The 19,684-nt window shown below is 37.1% G+C and overlaps 1 protein-coding gene across 2 annotated transcripts in view; it reads left to right on the top strand.

Moving 5' to 3' along the window:
* The window catches only part of LOC121734005 (serum response factor), a 212,090-nt gene that overhangs the window by 58,101 nt on the left and 134,305 nt on the right, over nt 1–19,684 (top strand). The window contains exon 3 of one of the 2 annotated variants that reach the window (XM_042124417.1): nt 18,214–18,249. The exons of the other annotated variant lie outside the window; for it this stretch is intronic. Within the exon in view, the coding sequence (XP_041980351.1) occupies nt 18,214–18,249 (36 nt within the window). The remainder of the gene's footprint in view (nt 1–18,213; nt 18,250–19,684) is intronic. 2 annotated transcript variants of the gene reach the window in all.

The raw sequence follows: 19,684 nt of genomic DNA, 5'->3' as shown, positions 1-19,684 counted from the left end.
ACGGTAAGGAACCCTTCGTGCGCGATTTTCCCTCACACTTGGCTGATTATTTTGAACTTACTTATTTCTGTTATTCAAAGTAATCATCCGTGCAATCAATGCACCTTTGCCAACGCAGTGGCAGTGTATGGATGCCCTTCTTGAAAATATCAGCTGGACGGCAGACTACACAAAATCTTTGACATTCCCGAACACGTGATTTTAGTATATCGAGATGAAATTTGAGCTGGGTTTTTTATCAGCACCAGCATCAGAGACGATTTTAGTGATACCATGGCGGATAACTCCGCCGTTAGTTGACGGATTTGCAAAATTATTTTGTTACTGCATAAGATGTAGTCCGAATTTCGTAACATGTTTTATTACGTTATATGTCTGAATTGATTGAGAGGAATTACTAAATGTGACCATTTTAGCCCCGCTGATGGTGCAATTCATGAGAAATCGAGGGGAGCTAAAAGGAGGAAACTAGCTGACCCGGAAAACATATTATTATTTTTATAGTATCAATATAAAAAGTAAACAAAAATCTATTGTCAGGCCTAATGAATGTACATAGCATTATAATTGGTTGAACCGTTTTGGATGAGTTCGCGCACAGACACTGTGACCCGAGAATTTTATATACATATATTTTGACTAGATGACCCGGCAAACGTCAATTTGCCATATATATTATTTCTATTATCAATAATATATTATATCAAAAAGCAGATAAAAAATTATCCTCAAGCCTAACGAATGTATGTACGCAAAATTTCATTGAATCGGTTGAGCAGTTCGCTTACAAACATTGTGACATGAGAATTTTGTATATTTTAATCTGACAATTAATGTTAATATAATATTTTACGCAAATACATACAAAAACTAACCAAATTCGGACGTGGACGAAGACGTGGCTAGTAGATTATATTAAATAAAGTTATAATATTTTTGTAACAACTACAGCAGAATCGATCCAATAGTGTCAGAGCCTATTCGATTTCGATTAATAAACATATCATAAAGTATTACTAGTGTATAAGGCAAAAAGTATTAATAATTTGATTCTCAAAGTACAGATGGAAAATGTGACTCGAACTTCTCAAAATTTTATCTGATATATTTGGTTATACTACGTTCGAACAAAAAGTGGTTACGAGAATAATTACACAAAATAGCCGCGGTGACATTTTGAATGCGTTGGGCAGTACGGGGGGTATGAAGTGCGCGGGTAAAAACCGACTTTTTTCTGGCATAGGTCGCCCCCTTAATTACTGTACTAAAATTTTAAAAAAGCAATGCGCAGCACGCTTAGCATGGAAGCAGTTTTCTACGGTAGAATAGATAAAGTGACAGATTGACAAAGAAAAAGAACACTTTTTTAAGACGACAATCTTTCGCTTGCTAAAGCAGGTATGTCAATAAAAATTACAGAAGTCAAAATACAAGTCGAAGCACAGAAATTCGCCGAAAAAACTGGAATTACTAAAAACGAAATCTAATGAAAACGGTTGACATTTTCGAATATTTTTAGATAGAGATCTCGATATTTCATGAAATATACAGGACCCGTCTCGGAACAGCGGGGAACTGGAAAAACGTAGTGTAATGTAAACTTCTAATTAATTTTGTATATTCAAATATGTTTTTCGCTTGTGGCAGCCCTGCGCGGTCGGCGGTCGCGGTAAGGCTGTGATTTTATATTCATTATACCCATATGCGATGTTTGTGATAGACGAATTTTATATCTTACTGTTTCACCGTTTTTCTCTAAGCAATTTTTAACTGTAGATGAACTCAGAGAAGTCCTTTTGTTTACAGAAGTTTTATGCCTTCTCTTCTAATTGAGCCATGATTGTGTCACCATGATTATTCAGCTACCTACAGTATGTGCAATTAACGTCTGTTATAGGCGAATCATAGACGAATATTCCGCTTCTACTTTGTACTCATCTATATAAATCCAAAATAAATTAGGATCCAGTCTAATAAATAAAGAAAAAATCTGCCATCAAGACAAAATAAGGAAATCAATTTAATTTCGATCACAAATCTCATGCAGATCTGTTGTAATCAAAGAGCAGACCATAAAAGTCATATTAACATAGTGTGGGCGAAAACTAATAGAAAACCGAACGTCGATATAAATAATTAAGTACATAATTAACGCGGAATACGAAATATACAGCGCGTGCGCACTAGAAGACTTATCAAAGGAAGAAATATATATAAAAATAACACCAACTCTCGACTCTAGATCCTAGGCCAAAAACTGGGACTTGGGAGGGTGAATATGGGTGATGGATATGTATCATGCGATGACTAGACAACAGACGTTTGACTGCAAATATTGCATAATATCAGCTGTCATAATAGTTTTGTATATAAAAAAATAATACGCCTATAGGCTATACGGAACGTGCACGACAGTAGTGACATATTTCAAAAGAAGTTTTAGGGGCATGTGTCAATAAACAACAAGAGTTTGTTTATTTTGTAAAGATTATAGCAAATAAAATAATATTAGAACAATGATTAATGGTATTTGGATTAGATTTAGTTAAAAACTACTTGTGGATAAATGAATATAACCATAAAAACTGGTTTTGAGAATGTAAAACACTCATTTAGTTTCAAGGCCCAATCTATGCTAAAAGGAAATAAATTGGTCGTAGCAGGACATGTAAAGGATGTAGAAGAGCTATGAACTAATGGCAATAGTTATATAATGTGAGCCAATATAATTCGTTGAACATCGGTGACTTTAGCACGCTATAAAACAAGTTCAAACGTAAGTACTGAACCAACCAAAAAACGTGACTAAAAATTTAGATACAGCAAGTCTAAACATTTTTATTCATTCTTACAGATAGATAATGCTCGGGTTGTTGCTGGAGTAAAATGCTGAGCTGCGTAACTTATAACCAGAGTGGCAAGGGCAAACAGCTCAAATGTTTCATTAAAAATATTTACATAACAAAAATACGTGCAATACTTTTTACTTGAAGAAAATAAAAAGGAATGTTTTTAAAAATCTTGTTTTTATTTATATTTTACAACATTAATACTCTTGAAGAAGATTGGAGTCTTTAAATTTACTAAAACACTGCAAACATTGTTCATGTTTCTGCGTCTTTACTATATGTATTAATATACTTTCAATATTATGGATTCTTACTCGAGCAATATCATAAGCCCTTTCGGTTTCTTCTTGAGAGTACTCGTTTTGTTTTGCTCAAAATAGGGGCATACCTTGTAATTTTAACTTTTTTACCCCTTTCATCTAAAACTTGCTTAATTGAAAAACCTTTTTCATTCAAAACTCTATCTCCAGCTTCTAAAAGATCAGTTAAAACCAGATGTAGTATCTGGTTTATCATCACTTTTTGTGAGTCACTGTTTCTTCCACCTGATACTTTGAATTTAAATGAAATATTCTATGAAGCTATCACTGCAAATTTTTCTCGTCGGGTTTTGGAGACCATGGTGATCCACCAACCTAAAACAATAGTTATATCTACTGACTACCTACTTCTCCTGTTATTTTTGCAGCCCACGATACAAAAATAATTAGGATAAATTTCTAAAAATTTCAAAACAAAATTGACAAGATTGTTTGACTACGGACTAATGGCCCCTTTTGTTTCATATTTTTGCCGTGGCAAGCGCGGCGATCGCTTTCTTTGCCCCCTCCACCCACTTCGCACGCTCCGAACTCTTACGAATGAAACTGTAGATCAGGGTATACCATCTACACACTAGAATATTCATCACCGTTAAACTGATTAACCGATTTTGACGAAATTCGGTATGAAGATATTATGTCGGACTCGAGTCCGGACCCGAGTCTCGACATATATTCGAGTAAAGGACGTAGGATAGTCTACGACAAAAGTCGACAAAATGTACGGTTTCCTTCCATTTAAGCTATTTGGCCGCGAAAAAAGAAGCAGGCAACAGTGGTCGCCAAGTGCGCACGACTCACGAGTTTAGGGTTCCGTGGGCAGAGATGGTATAAAATTGGCATTTTTTGCGGCCCACTGAGATTAGTCAGTTTCGACATTACGCCCACACAGACACACAGACGGATTAACATAAACGTTACTAGTGCACAAATGAGATCTTATCTACGGTAAGCGACTCGTTTTGGCTGATAGGCATCTTGGAGGCTTTTAAGTATGTGTTTTACAAGTTTCTGGCTACTTTACAATAGGACTAAGATTTGGGCCGACCGTCGTCGTGCTGATGTTATAGATTTTCAGAATTAGAATTTAGGCCAGCGCGCACTAGGGAGTTAGGGACTTTAGTCACCGTGACAATATTTTTTTTGTCACTGTCACGTCATCACAATTTTCTTAGGTTGAACTTTGCTTGTTTTTAAACGACCCAAAATACGTTTCTATTAACCTACCAATTTGGAAAACTTGCGTTTCTTGTAGCATAAGATCTAAGATATAGGAAAACATCATTAATTATAATATTTATCTTACAATGTTTAACTTTTATAAAGTTTGAACAATTTCCTTTGATAAGCACATGAAAAAATTGATTATCCTTTTCGTTTTATCCGGGAAAAACTGCAACCTCAGCCTTCTAAGAAATCATACAACGCAAAACAAATACAATAATTATTTGTATTCATCTGATACATGAATTAAGGGCGATAGTGCCGACAAAGCGCTCGCAAATCTGGCGATAACTATCTTATTCTTACAATGGCGGTCTCATAAGCCTAATTAGAAATATACCAGGCATTGTAGTGGCTATCTGCAAATGTACAATAAGAAATGCGTTATCTAGGCCGATACGGTTGCGCCGCGAGCGACAATTATCAGCCTTAAGTGCTGCGGAAGTGCCGCCCGGTGTAGCATCCATTGCTGGTTGGTTCACCACCTATAGTGTGTAACAAAATAGTCATAAAACTTTAGGTTGGGGGTGTGCATGTATTACATAGAATTCACCGTTAACGCAGCTCTGAAAGAGTTATTTTTTGACTTCTTTGATTTTATGAAGAGTGCCCCCATGAATTTTGTGAAACAGCGCTGTTCATCATCACTTTTTACTTTCTAAATGCCTCTACGTCGTTACCCACACAATAATTTAAAAAGTATTTCTATTAGCACTGCTAATTAAACAGTAAGCTCTATATAAATAACACATACATAACCTAAACTAGTGTCATTTTTTTTATTACCCCCTTTTCAGGTTAGTATCTTGTGTATTTACTAGATGCTAATACCAATTTTTCACGAAAATCCCCCTCAATAGTCCATATTAAACCAGCAATGGAAGTCGCTATGTGCGTGTTAATCGCGACATAAGGCTGCGCAGGTATCTTCATGGCGGGAATGCGTAATGCTCGGTAGTGCGCGCCCGTGTATTGTTGCAAATTGAATGCGTCGCAGATTATTTGAAATATTGCCGAAGATATTGCATATTTTTCGGTTTAATCAACACTTGGAGAGTAGAGGAAGGTAAATTAAACTGGAAAACGGATTGAGAGGGCAAATTTATGAAATGAATGCTGTAACTAACTGTATAGTAAAATTTATGTGGAAGCGGACAGGATCTAATAAGAAAATAAACTTCATTAGAGCGCTTTTCCTGTCACACGTGTCATCGCCCGCGCGCGGATCTGGTCCGCATTAAAGTTGCCCGCAACATAATATCATTTCATAGATGTTTTTCTTGTCACACGGGCAACACGCGCGTCCAGGAGCATGTTGTCACCCACGTGCGGAGCAGGCCTTGTACCATGAAACTATTTTGAGACTCCAATAATCGGACGAGAATGCTGCGTCCTACTCTAAAAAACGTGAAATGACGTTGTTAGAGCAGGACGCGGCATTCTCGTCCGATTGTTTGAGTCTCAAAACAGTTTCGTAGTAGACCTACAGATCCGCGCGAGGGTGGCAACACGTATTTTTTTAAATATAAAATTAGAAGGCAAACGAGCCAACTGGTTACCTGATGGAAAGCAACAAATGGCAGGAAAAGCGCCTTATATGACATTTCATTTTAGTGTTTTCGTAGTCAGATTTTCTATAGGTACTCTAGTTTGCACTGAATTATTGTGTGTTGTCTTGACACAAGAATGAAAAATTGAAAACACAGATTGTCTACAATCAAAAATTCAAAATGTCTCTAGACATTTTGAATTTTGTATTTACTTCCGCTGATAGGTAATGTCTATAGTGGTTGTATTAATTAAGCCCCCGTAGACGACCTCTCATACGAACTGTGGCTCAGTTGGTGGGCTGTGGGTAGCTCAAGCCGGGGGTCGCGGGTTCGAATTCCGAAAAAGTTCCTGGGTCATGGATGTGTATTAAATATGTGTATCATATTATAATAAAAATCTTAAATATACGTATAGTATAAAAGTACATCTATACATATAAATAAAATTGGAGTGTTTGTTTGTAATATTGAAAGAACCGTTTTTTACTACATGCATACGAGTATGAATCTATATACGCTACATACACCAAAACATGTTGTTTTGGTGTATGTAGCGTATATAGGTTTTACAATTTTTGTCTGTATGTTTGTCTGTCTGTCTGTTTGTTCCGGCTTATCTCTGAAACGGCTGGAGCTATTTTGCCGGGACTTTTTTGGTAGATAGCTGATGTAGTAAGGTGTAACTTAGGCTACTTTTTAACCGACTTCCAAAAAGGAGGAGGTTATATTTTACTTTTTTCATATTTGTTAGCGGACTATCCATCTTTGTTATTATACTATTTTGTCGCGGAAGAAAGTCGCGGGCAACAGCTAGTATTAAATATATTTCCGTTGTCTGGTAATATAGGGTGTAACAAAACTAAGTCATAATACTTTAGGGTGTGTCAATGTGTTCCTTGTAAAGAGATCACTGTGAAAGTAGCAGCGCTGAAAGACGAAATTATTTTTTGTGATTTGTATGGGCAAGCGCCGGAGCGCGGCGTCACGAGTTTTCCCATACAAAAGTGAAAAAAAGTTTACTCTTTCATCGCTGCCACTTTAACAGTGAACTCATACACACCCTAAAGTATTATCACTTAGTTTTTTACACCCTGTATATTATGCAGTAAGGACACGTTATTTATTTTTAAAAAGAGTGCCATGCTCACAACACCACATGACTCATTTTCGGTGGTTTCCTTATTTTTTGGAAAAATATTTAAAGTAAGTAATAATAAAAGTTACTTCTAGAGGAAAACCGTGGTTTGGTCGGGTTGGTGACGTTCGTAATGCTAATTTCTTAGACCCTCCACTTACCGGAAGAGATAATTTTGCACTAGTGTTAATGACCCTTAATTTTTTACATGGATCTTTTTTCATAATCGTCAAAAATGTCCTTTTAGTAACTGTATACTAATTTAGGATTGTCGTTTAAGTAATAAATGCAACGTTTTCTGTTATTCGTAATAATTTAACGCCCTTTATTAATTGTTTTTATTCTAGCGCCCTCTTATGATTTCCTATCAGAAATTCCACTTTAGGAATTGGGATAGATGCCTAATTGCCTAACGCCTGTGTTTAAACTTAAAATGTTACACCCCGGCAAGTGCATTTGCGTTGGTTTGACCTCTACGATTTCCTTTATCAATCTGTCGCTTTGTCTATTCTTCTGTAAAAAGAAACCCTTTCTATGGCCATGCTAAGTGCGTAACATTTAGCGTTTTATACATACACAGATTTTGTCCTCACAAGGTGTAGGTTTGAATGACGGAACTACAACAAAAACAACTTAATTTTATATTAGTAATCTCTGTGGGCGTCGCAGGTGCAAAAATCGTGAGTGGGCGCCGCGGGTAAAAGCTAGTTATGTAAATATACGATTTTGTGGGCAAAATCCATGTCATGTGGCGTCATGCTTTTGTTATATTTTAGGTAATATAGCGGGTCAGTCACCTTCGTTGGCGCTCGAAGAGAGAACTTATGAGGGAGCGCTAACGCTTCGTCCACAACAGAGCCCGTACTGGTTTTTAGATGGTTTTGAGATTCAAAAAATCGGACGAGAATGTTGCGTCCTACTGTAACAAACGTGTAATGACGTTGTTAGAGCAGGACGCGGAATTCCCGTCCGATTGTTTGAGTTTTAAAAACGGTTTCGTAGAGGTCTACAGTTTCGTGCTACGGCCCCTGGCGACAATACTGCGTTTCGGCGTCCTATCGCAAAAACAATATCGCACAAAAATGCGATGCGATGTCGCAACGCAATAATTTCATATAGTATAGTACTCTTTACATCGGAAATTTTTACGATGCGTTCTGCGGCGTTGTAGATTCATACGATGCGACGCCGCAACGCAGTGTTGTGACCTGGCCCTGTAAGTGTCCTTAGACTTGCGACATCAACATTTATTTTTATGACCTCAATGATATGAAAATCCAGGGATTTTCTGTCCTGTTACAAATATTATTATCTTCTTAGCTTAACTAGCTAGTAGCTGAGTTTAGACGGCCATAATGTGGTGCTCAGTTCGATAGAGTTCTACAAGAGATATTATAGTTTACTAGACTCCGTTGCGCCAAAATTCGTATATCGCGCGGGAACCGTACATTTTTCCCGTATAAAAACTATCCTATGTCCTTTCCCGGGACTCAAAGTATCTCCATGCCAAATTTCAGCAAAATCGGATCAGCGGTTCGAGCGTAAAGAGGTAACAGACAGACAGACAGACAGACACACTTTCGCATTTATAATATTAGTATGGATTAATAAGGCAGTTACGGATTTCGGATGAGAAAACGTTCACGTATTTAAATTTAAACTTTTAACATTTAAAGCCTACAGTGGTTATCGAATCGTTTAAATGGGCGGAGGGATATAATTTCACAGCTTGAGTCAATATAATTAACACGTGTGGACACGACCCATCACGACACGTCACATTCCCAAACTTTCCAGCTCATTAAATTCAATCAATAATTGACAAAAGTAATAACACGTGTTGGGAACTTTCGTTCGTGGAAGCTTGTTACACCCGACGCCACGCGTACAAGTTGGATGGCTAGTTGTATAGGGTAGTTGCGTAACGATGGTTAAGTGTTAACTGAGTATTTACTGCCGCACTCAGAGACGAAAATTTTGACACTGGCCCCATACATTATCTGTGAAACTCATAATTAAATGTCCCTGAGTGCGGCCGTTCGCGTTAGTCTAAATGCGTCTCTAGTTTTGCCATTACACTTAGCAGTTAGTGCCTTATCACACTGGCGATTAGCGAGCGATTTGAAAGCGACGTGACTGAGCAGCGCACACGCCGCGGTTGCGCGGCGTGCACGTCGCGACAGCGCAGTGGCGTGGACGCCATTTTGTACACTCGTCTACACAGATTATTATTATATATAGTAGACTCGTCTAGGGAGTGACGTCAGAATCCATTTTGCTGCTGAGTGTCCAAAACCGCCGAAGGCAAGCTGCGTGCACGCCACGCAATCGCGGCGTGTGCGCTGCGCAGTCGCGTCGCTTTCAAATCGCTCGCTAATCGCCAGTGTGATAAGGCCGTCAGCGATGCGTTATGTCAAATCCCACACATTTTTGACATATTCGCTATCGAAACTAGCGATGCATTTTGGCTAAGCACTCTGTTGTATTTACTGACAATATTTTGCCACTTTCACGTTCCCTATGGTCCACTATGATTTTTTTAAATGAAATAAGGGGGCAAACGAGCAAACGGGTCACCTGATGGAAAGCAACTTCCGTCGCCCATGGACACTCGCAGCATCAGAAGAGCTGTAGGTGCGTTACCGGCCTTTTAAGAGGGAATAGGGGAGGTAAGGGAAGGGAAGGGAATAGGGTAGGGGATTGGGCCTCCGGTAAACTCACTCACTTGGCGAAACACAGCGCAAGCGCTGTTTCACGCCGGTTTTCTGTGAGAACGTGGTATTTCTCCGGTCGAGCCGGCCCATTTGTGCCGAAGCATGGCCTTCCTACGTATGATATTATATTGTTCATCTTTATTAACTTCAGCTGTCAAAATCTACTTCATTTCTTTTTGACTATAAAAAAAGCTGGGTACTTACTTAATAACGACTTCAAAACAAGAGTTTTATCGATTTTTTGAACTGTCAAAAACCTAGGTACCTTTTCACCGACTTCAAAAAGGAGGTTATTGTTACCTGATGCCGAACCCATTAGTACACGTTCGGCGCAGTTTTGTCGTCTATAAAATATCATTAGGGCGAGGAGCCCCGCGGGACAATACAATGGCTGGGCATTGTGGACCGCGGGCTGGACTGATGATAAATTCACCAGGACCGACAGCAGAGAAGTTTAGCCGACTTTTAAGGGGGTTTTCTTTAGTATGTATATGTAGCTGTCTGCGTGAGGGAGGGTAGTTTTTTTGCATTGCCGAATTTTGTTCGCCGAGTTTGCAAGAAAAGCTTTACATAGCTTTTACTAACAAGTGAGTCTATGTAAATGAGTTAAATAAACTTTTTCATTTTATAAACTATATTTTATAATAAGTAGGTACGTTAAGAAGGCGATTAACCCAAAAAATCAAACATCGTCCTTCTCTCTTCAAACTCACGCCTCTCTTTCATATGCCACGACGCGGATTCATCGCCAAATTTGTCTTTTCTCAATAACCCGATAAATATACAACATTTTAAAAATCCGCTAGGTCGATCTCTCAATGATAGAATTTTATACAATGTGTTAAAATATTAACTTAGTTCAATGCACGGTTATGGCAATAAATAAAAATTCGTGAAAATTAGATGCATCTTTGTGATTTTTTTCTATCGAGAAAAATTTAAGATATCGTGTTTTTGCTCGGATTTAATTCTTGGAAATATAATGTAGTATCTATGTTTAGAAAATGAAACAATTCGGAGCTTATTTTCAAGTATAAAAATGAGTTATAAAATCGAAAATTTTGGTTTAATCGCCCCCTGTAGCAAATTATGGAGGAAGAGATTAGCGTGAATTGTGTGTACGGAGGAGGATTGTGAAACTTAGTAATTATTTATTATAATAGTAAGTTATGATTTCCTTAAACTAACTCTTAAAAATACATAAAACTATTGAATTATGTACAACGCAATCCAAAATAACAGCAACATTATATTAAGTAGTGAACGATGCGTCATCGGGTATCGGTATGTAGCTTGAAAAACTCAATGTCAAAGTCAGAGTCAAAATGCATTGCTGTCATCCTTCCACTGTTCATGTGGGGGTAAAAATTACCATTAGTCAATCCGTTAGCTCGTTTGCTTTATATTCTAAACTAGATGACGCCCGCAACTCCGTTGCGCCAAATTTTTTATCGCGTGGGAACCGTACATTTTTTCGGGATAAAAAGTACCCTATGTCCTTTCCCGGGACTCAAAGTATCTCTGTACCAAATTTCAGTCCAATTGGTTCAGCTGTTTAGGCGTGAAGAGGTAACAGACAGACAGACAGACAGACACACTTTCGCATTTATAATTTATAATATTAGTATGGAAGTATGGATAGAGAACCCTGTTTTGCTGTCGCTACGGACGTGTGAGCGGACAATATGTTCGTACGTCCATTACGTATACAATGTGAACTATTTGTGACACATATTCTGTAATAACTTCTATTTATCCTCCTCCAAAACTTCACTTATTGCTGTCGCGTTGGCCCATGATGGATTTGGTGATGGCCCATGTGTTAAAAGAATCTTATATCTTTAAACGGAATATAATTGAAATCTCTGAATCGGCTTCAACGATTTTCATGAAATATAGTAATTAGGGGGTTTCGAGGGCGATAAATCGATCTAGCTAGGAATCGTTTTTAGAAAATGTCATTTTATTCGTGTTTAATCGAATACCGAGCAAAGCTCGGTCAAATAGCTAGTATTATAAATGCGAGATTATTAGCGCAATTTAAAAGTCTGGAATAAACTGCCACCAGCAGTGTTTCCGGACCAATACGACCAGCACTTCAAGAAGAGAACGTATTCCCTCTTAAAAGGCCGCACCTGCAGCTCTTCTAATGCTGCGAGTGTCCATGGGCAACGGTAGTTGCTTTCCATCAGGTGACCCGTTACTAGTTTGACTATAATTGCCTATAATCGATATCGATTGTGCATGATTCAAAATCATGGTTATTCTTCTTGGAGACAGTCCTTTAAACTCATCTGCCTTAGCCCCAATTTCACCAACGTATGTTAGTGTTAACAGCTTGTTAAAATGTCATGTCTTCTCTTTCATTCATAAGAAAAATGAAAGAGGTAACGTGATACTAATTCGAGCGTTAACTTTAACAGTCGTTGGTGAAATTGGGAGTCTGTTACAACTTACAGCCAAGCCTGGTCACTAAATAGATGCACTGCATGTATTACATGGCGGTACAAACAAAATCATTATTTTGTATCATCGAATAAATTGATTCAGCGGCAGTTGACGGACCTACGTAATTTGGTCGAATTATGTCAATTAAATGTTAGAGCTCGACAAGGCTATATAATATGAACGTGGCGAAAAAATGAAATAACGCTGCCATCATACAAAAACGCCATTTTTGACAGTTCTCCTTTACCAGCAGCGCCCCGTCCACGTTCATTTGTAGCCGTCGTAGTACTTTAATCGTGATCTGTCTCTTGGTTTTGATACAACGCGACCAAATTACATAGGTCCGCCATCTATTAACTTCTCTGATAGTACTTTGTAATAGAAACTTTTTACACAAGTCTTATAATATTCTGTTTTAAGTTATAAATTAAGAGCGTGGGGTTATAATGAAGAATACAGCCGTATATCACACCCCACGCGTCAGTCCTTGGCCGTATCAACACTCAACACGTGTTGAAATCTAAATGTCCGGTTTTTAATTAAACTATTTCTTAAATTTCATATTTCTTTCGAATTTAAAATAAATAATAAAAAAATAATAATAATCAGGAGATATGATTATTTCTGGTGATCACACAGGCTACCAGCTCCTCAAGTCTTCACCTTGTATATACTACAGCATCATAAAATGTATAACTTTTAAAACAGATTATTTTGAGGACAAATAAATAAATAATATTATTAAGAGCTTATGAGGGTTTTAAAGTTCGTGACATATGACAGCTGTTTGACACGACACACCCTACCTAATAGCTGCGCCCGGTATTTATTAAAATTTCAGGGTACGCGACATATTCTGAAGAAACTAAAAAGAAAAGCACTTTGCCATTGCATATAAGATGTATGCAAACATTAATAACTGTGTCCACAATTAATCTTTGTTTGACTAATACCCCGATAACCGTACATATTGATGGTCTCAACATTCTCAATTGAAGACGAGCGGATGAACTGGGTAAGTAATATTTTACAACATAAGAGCAATTACAGTACTCCCAAATTAATAATGCGCATGGAAATCTTCGTTCATTGTCGTAATCACGAAAACACCCGAATCTATTAAACTTGCATTTTGCACCTTGTTCAAAAGAAATAGAAGTAAATATCATATAGCCGGTCGCTGTCCGCTGTCGTTAACTCACCGAGAAGCCATAGCGGCGTTACCATGGTAACGTCCAAGCAACGTCAGGCGCCTCTACGTCGCTCCAAAGCGCTGTTTTTTTTAAAGTTAAGTTTAATACAGAGCGTGCAGCGACGTCTTCCGACGCTCGGGAAATACGATCGTTGCCGAAAAAATACGAAAATTTCTATGCACTTTGGGAGCACTGTACTCATTTTCCCCTTACAATTTGAACAAACCTTGTAACTTATCTACTTCAACATCTGGCTAATAGCTATAGATAGAATCCACATTTTTTATTTAAAATAATTTTCCCGGTCCTATAGCCTCCATTTATGCAAAGACAGTATGTTAGTTATTCGCTTCATCCAATCATGTCGTCAATTAAAATATGGCAGGTGAGAAATAGTGCGAGACAAAAACTGCATTAATATTTAAAAATAGGCGGACCTCGTTATGCGTAACCAATGAATATTTTTTGCCATCCCTTATTCATTAGGCTACGTTTTTACACTGTTAGTTTTGTTCACGCATAATCTACAGGACTTTTATTTTCTCCGCTGTGGAAAGGTGGTAATTGAATATGACGTCAGTAAGTTTTGTACCTCGTCTACCTAACTCCTTCGGGTTGACCGATGTATTAAAATTATGGTCCTACATCACTATACCTTAGTAGAGGCGTTTATACTTTATACCCTACATGCCAGTTCGATAGTTTTATGGACCATTTAGAAATTAAAACCTAACTGTCCGATTTTTTCAATTAAATTATCCTTTCTTCTGTCACGAACTGTCAAACCATTTTCAAAAAAATACTTTAGAATAGTCTAACTTCCGCACTCAGAGTGGATCGTTAATTACTTAAATGTAATTAATTCAAAATTTTGACATAAGCTCCATACATTATCTGTCAAACTCTTCATTTAATTGAAGGTTAATCATAACGTAATGTCTCTTGAGTACGGCGGTTAGACGCCCATTTTGCGCGCTTGACAGACAAGCTATTATTATCAACGTCAATGCTTAAATAAAAATATGCTTAATTTAAAACCTTGAAATGTAATTCAAAAGATCTAATAGAATAGTACAAGTAACGATTACACACATTGAGCGTCTAGATCTACGTAACATAACAATTGTGATCATAAACTAGTATAACATACGCTCGAAGGACCAACAGACCAGATGCACGTGGTACATAAACGTCTGAACAGCTGGCTCTCCAGATAATTACATGTGCTCCTGTAAGTTATTTTGATCTTTTGCTTCTGTTACTTTCTTTTGAGTAAAGACATGTAAATTTGGGATCAGTTTAACCATAGATAAGTGATAAGTAGCTTTTTCTCTATCGCCCTGAACTTTTCAAAACGAAAGCTTTAAAAACTTCAGAGCGATAGAATAAATAAAGAATAATTAATAATTGCCTTAAAACTTATCCAAAACTAGCCTTTAGCATAATTTGGGAGTTTTAAGAAGTTTCTGCAAAATTGATGCACATGATTTGTAGCTACTCCATTTAATTTTACTTCTTACTTTTACGTAAAGCGACTAGTCAGATTTGAGCTAGAGGCGTTTAACTATCATCAAATCAGCTTAGTTCTGAAATTGACAATAGGTATTCAATGAACAGGTACGCAGGTAATTTTTTGGTTAAAAGAAATACGGTCTCAAATCTTGATTTCAGAATGTCACCATATTACATTTTCCCTCGCAATTTAAAAACCAGTGGGCGCGATGGACTCGTGATGCAACTGAGGTGTCTGAGGTCATCTGACACACATACATACTTACTTCACGCCTCTGCTATATGTTATCTATTATAATATGATATACTTTCGTTTTGTGCTTTCCATTTGTCATATTTTATTAGTTTATATTGTGTTCGCGGTGGCCTATGATGAATAGCCATTATTGTGCAGAACATTCTACAGAAAGCTCATAGACAATTATTCAGACTAACTCTAGAAAGTTTTAAAAGTTCATGATCACCTGTATTTGTCAATTATTTTCTTAAGCTTTGCCGCTCTGATTACTACTTATTACATGCTAGACACTCTAATGTCTAGTCCTTTCAAGACTAGCGTCTGTTAGCTAATTTATCAGTTGATAGGTACAACTACTAACAAAATATGTAATTCTGTATTTACCATGTTTAAATTTATCAATATTCATAGTCCAATAAGAATGCAGCATTCTTGTATAAAATATTCTAGGCAGCAAAAATAAAAATCGCTTAAACAATCAAAACATAATTCTACCTAATAATTACTCAGTTTTTGTGATCTCGGAATCCATTCGAAGCGTGAAATTTTTAATGATCTATGGCAAGAACACGCGAGAAAAAACGAGAAAATTGTTAAATCACTTCTCGAATTAAGCGCAATTATTACCCGACTGTGAAGAGAGGAGTTATGTACAAAGCACAACGTACGTCATAAAGTTAGTAATACCACAGAATAGATAATAGTACAGTAATACGTACAGCTCTTACAGAGGAGTTATAACTTCTTAGTATCTACTAGGTACCCTACTTAGGCCTTTTAGAGCGAGTCTGGGTTATAGCAAATATTTTCTTAAAATTAAAAATAATGTTAGATGCAACACTACAATTAAGTAGCTAAATCAGATATTTAAGTGTATGTTACGTGCTTTAAGGACGCTATCACAAAAATTATTACAAAAAAAAAAGATGCATACAGCCGAACGTATAACCTCCTCCTTTTTGGAAGTCTGTAAAAATTAGCAGGTCAGTACGAATAGGTTATGGACATTAAAATAACATTCAATATCAGCGCGCCTTGTACAGTGGCGGTTACGACGATCGCCGCGTTCTTGATAGGGCAAAAATGTATGAAGAAATTTGAGAGCGTATCTTATTTTTCTTATAAATGGAAATGTTATTTATTTTTATATAAAATATTTAGCTATTCGTACAGGGGACTAATTAAACAACAATTTTTTTCGCATATTTATTTTCCTTAGTTCAGTGTATTTAGCTATAATAGTACCTAATCAAACCCCATTTTTTAAATCTTTTGCGATTAATGTGATGGTAAAAACGTATTTATGTAAAAATTTTGTATGCGGCTATAAGAATTTTTAAGTTAAGAGTTAAGAGTTAAGTGGTGTCAAGATCACTCTGATCAAATTAAAATGGACATATTGGCAGAAAAACACCGGGCCAAAGATTTTAAGGGTTTTTGGAAGCAAACGAGTTACTTAAATTCTAGGCCGAGCATTCCTGTAAGTGTCGGAAATGTAGTAGGTGCAAATGCAAATGAGCGGGAAATTGGTATGAAAATACCTAAATAATAAGTGGGAAAGCACGAAATTACAGTTTATATTCCGAGAAGGCGCCATGGACAGGGTACTAAGGATTCAATCGTTTTCATCTCTCGGTGACATGTGCATTGCGTCGTGCATCGTCAAGGTCCACAATTACGCATGTGGGTCGACCGGTCCGCGTTTTTAACCCGCTGGTTGCGAACGACTGGACATTTCGCCATAAGTCTCCAGTTTTGAGGAAGATTCGTTTTTACACCGCCATGCTGGGTCTTTGCTGCCATAACACACGTTCTGTTGCACCTGTAATTGACATAAAATTAGTTGTTACAACATAATAATTATTGTTAAGATCTCTTATGGTTGGAGCTAAACTTTTCATGATTATTAAGAGCTAACTGCTGCACTCAGAGACATTTAATTATGATTAACCTTCTATTTTCATTTAAGTACTTAAGTAATGTTCGTGAGTGCGGCAGTGAATTAGCCAAGTCGAGCCAGTGTTCTCGAGCTATACAGACATTCAAACTTGATATTCAGGAAATAGTGAGTTTTGGAAGAGAGAGCTTGTCCAAAGGAAGCTGAGATGATTTTCGAAATTGATTTCATGTAAATATTACATTATGTAAGGTAAGTACAGTCCTCCATGACTGGTGTGAAAGTTCGACGACGGCGCGTAATATGACAGCTGTCAATGTCAACTGACACCTGTCAAAGTGACAGTTGCGAGCGCAGTAAATATTTATATTTATTTGGTCGGTTTTTGCTCGCGCTGGCCAATTAAACGCGGCTTAAAATATTCTCGGATGGCGTCAACTCTCAATATATTCTATACGGTATTTACATTTGACATAAATAAAACCGGACAAGCGCCTTCGTGGCACCTAAAGGGTTCTGTAGTCAAATAAAATTGATTTTATATGTGTATTTTTATTAATTGCTATCTACCTACTATCTTTTTTCCTCAGCTAGCTTTTGTCTAAAAGAGAACATAAATAAAAAAATCCATTTCTTTTCTTAATTTTCTATCACTTTCTAATTTCTATACTAACGTGGATGGCTTTAAACACTGTTACAACTTTTCAACTAATAATACTGGGGTCTCGGACTTAGTGCTTTTCTTATTCCCTTACTAATAAAAATATTATACAGTCGATTACTTATCTATGGTTCTTCCTTCAGAAACTTTAAATAATAATTTTATTAGTATGAGGGTACAGTCTGTCAAGAAAGTGAAGAAATTAAAAAGTGGCAACATCGTAGTGTCATCCCTTTCAAATCAATCTGAGAAAAAAGGGATGACACTACGATGTTGCCACTTTTTGATTTCTTCACTTTCTTGACAGGCTATAGATGATAAGTCTTATTTCACTTACTACCAGTGTTTCTTTAACAGTGTTTCTTTACAAAACCCTCTTTTCTTACTTTTCTCATGTTTTACATAATATTGTGGACCTCTTTAACTTCTGTGGTGATTGGTTTTCTTATTAACCTATTAATTTTATTAACAGGACGAGAAACTGAACGGAGACCGAGAGAGCTCTAAGGTGAGTTTTGCTTCATTTTGATTATCATGCTCAGTATGGCCATAGACTAAGAAAAATGTATGTCTACTAAGTAGTCTCTGGTATGGCGAATATAATATTTTTTTTTTTTATGAAATAAGGGGGCAAACGAGCAAACGGGTCACCTGATGGAAAGCAACTTCCATCGCCCATGGACACGCGCAGCATCAGAAGAGCTGCAGGTGCGTTGCCGGCCTTTTAAGAGAGAATAGGGTAATAGGGGAGGTTAGGGATGGGAATAGGGGAGGGTAGGAAAGGGATTAGGGTAGGGGATTGGGCCTCCGGTAAACTCACTCACTCGGCGAAACACAGCGCAAGCGCTGTTTCACGCCGGTTTTCTGTGAGCCCGTGGTATTTCTCCGGTCGAGCCGGCCCATTCGTGCCGAAGCATGGCTCTCCCACGTATAAATCCACGTATTTTTGAGATACAAATAGTAATATACTGCCAGAATGAAGTTACCATAATAATCAATATTATGACATACGAAATAATGTAATGCCATTTTGTTTTTAAAAACTTCTGTCGTTTTTATTATTTTCCGTTGTGGCCATGCTAAGCTTGGATCATATATTTTTACAGCTTTTATTATTTAACTTGCATGCTAGTTAAATAATGTAGTAAGTATTTACTTACCTAAACGATCTCGCGGTTCAATATTAAACCAGAAAAAAATGAAATGTTTAATTTCTGCTGATCATAGTTAAATATCGTACTATGACACTTTAATTTTTTAAGTTTTTATTTTCTACTATTCAGTATGAAATAAAATCCGACAGCAGAAAATATAGAACCAAAATAATAAATACACAACAATAAACACAGGTAAAATAAAAAAATAATGAAAAAATACAGCATAAAAAACAATCAGTTGGGATTTCTTACAAGTAATTTGTGCCAGTAATCTCAAAACCTTGCAGGTAGAGCTCGGCAAGGCTTTAAATGAACGTGGCGAAAAAAGGAACCAATGCTACCATCATACAAAAACGTCATTTTTGACAGTTCTCCTTTACCAGCAGCGCCCCCGCCCACGTTCATTCTAATTTTAAAGCCTTGTCGCACTTTAGAGCTGGCGCGCACTACGACTTTTTGTCGCGCGATTATTTTACCGACCGACCAAAATTCAAATAAAATGTTACTTTATGAAATAGGCTACAGATTTCATTTTCTACCGACATTTGTCTAGCGACCCATGCTGCCGCTGCTTTTCAATGGCGTAGAGCTAAATGAAATCTATATAGCTTATGTCATAAAGAGGCATTTTATTTGAATTTGTGTAGGTCGATAAAATAATCGCGCGACTAAAAGTCGTAGTGCGCGCCAGCTCTTATACAATATTTTAATCATGATATTATCAGGTGACAATTTGGCTTTTATAAACTTCATTAAAACACTTAATTTTACGCATCCCATATTACT

Source organism: Aricia agestis, chromosome 14, assembly GCF_905147365.1.
Source record: "Aricia agestis chromosome 14, ilAriAges1.1, whole genome shotgun sequence".
NCBI classification, from domain to species: Eukaryota; Metazoa; Arthropoda; class Insecta; order Lepidoptera; family Lycaenidae; genus Aricia; species Aricia agestis.
The sequence above is the reverse complement of the archived record's forward strand: the minus strand, read 5'-3'. Positions and strand labels throughout refer to the sequence as shown.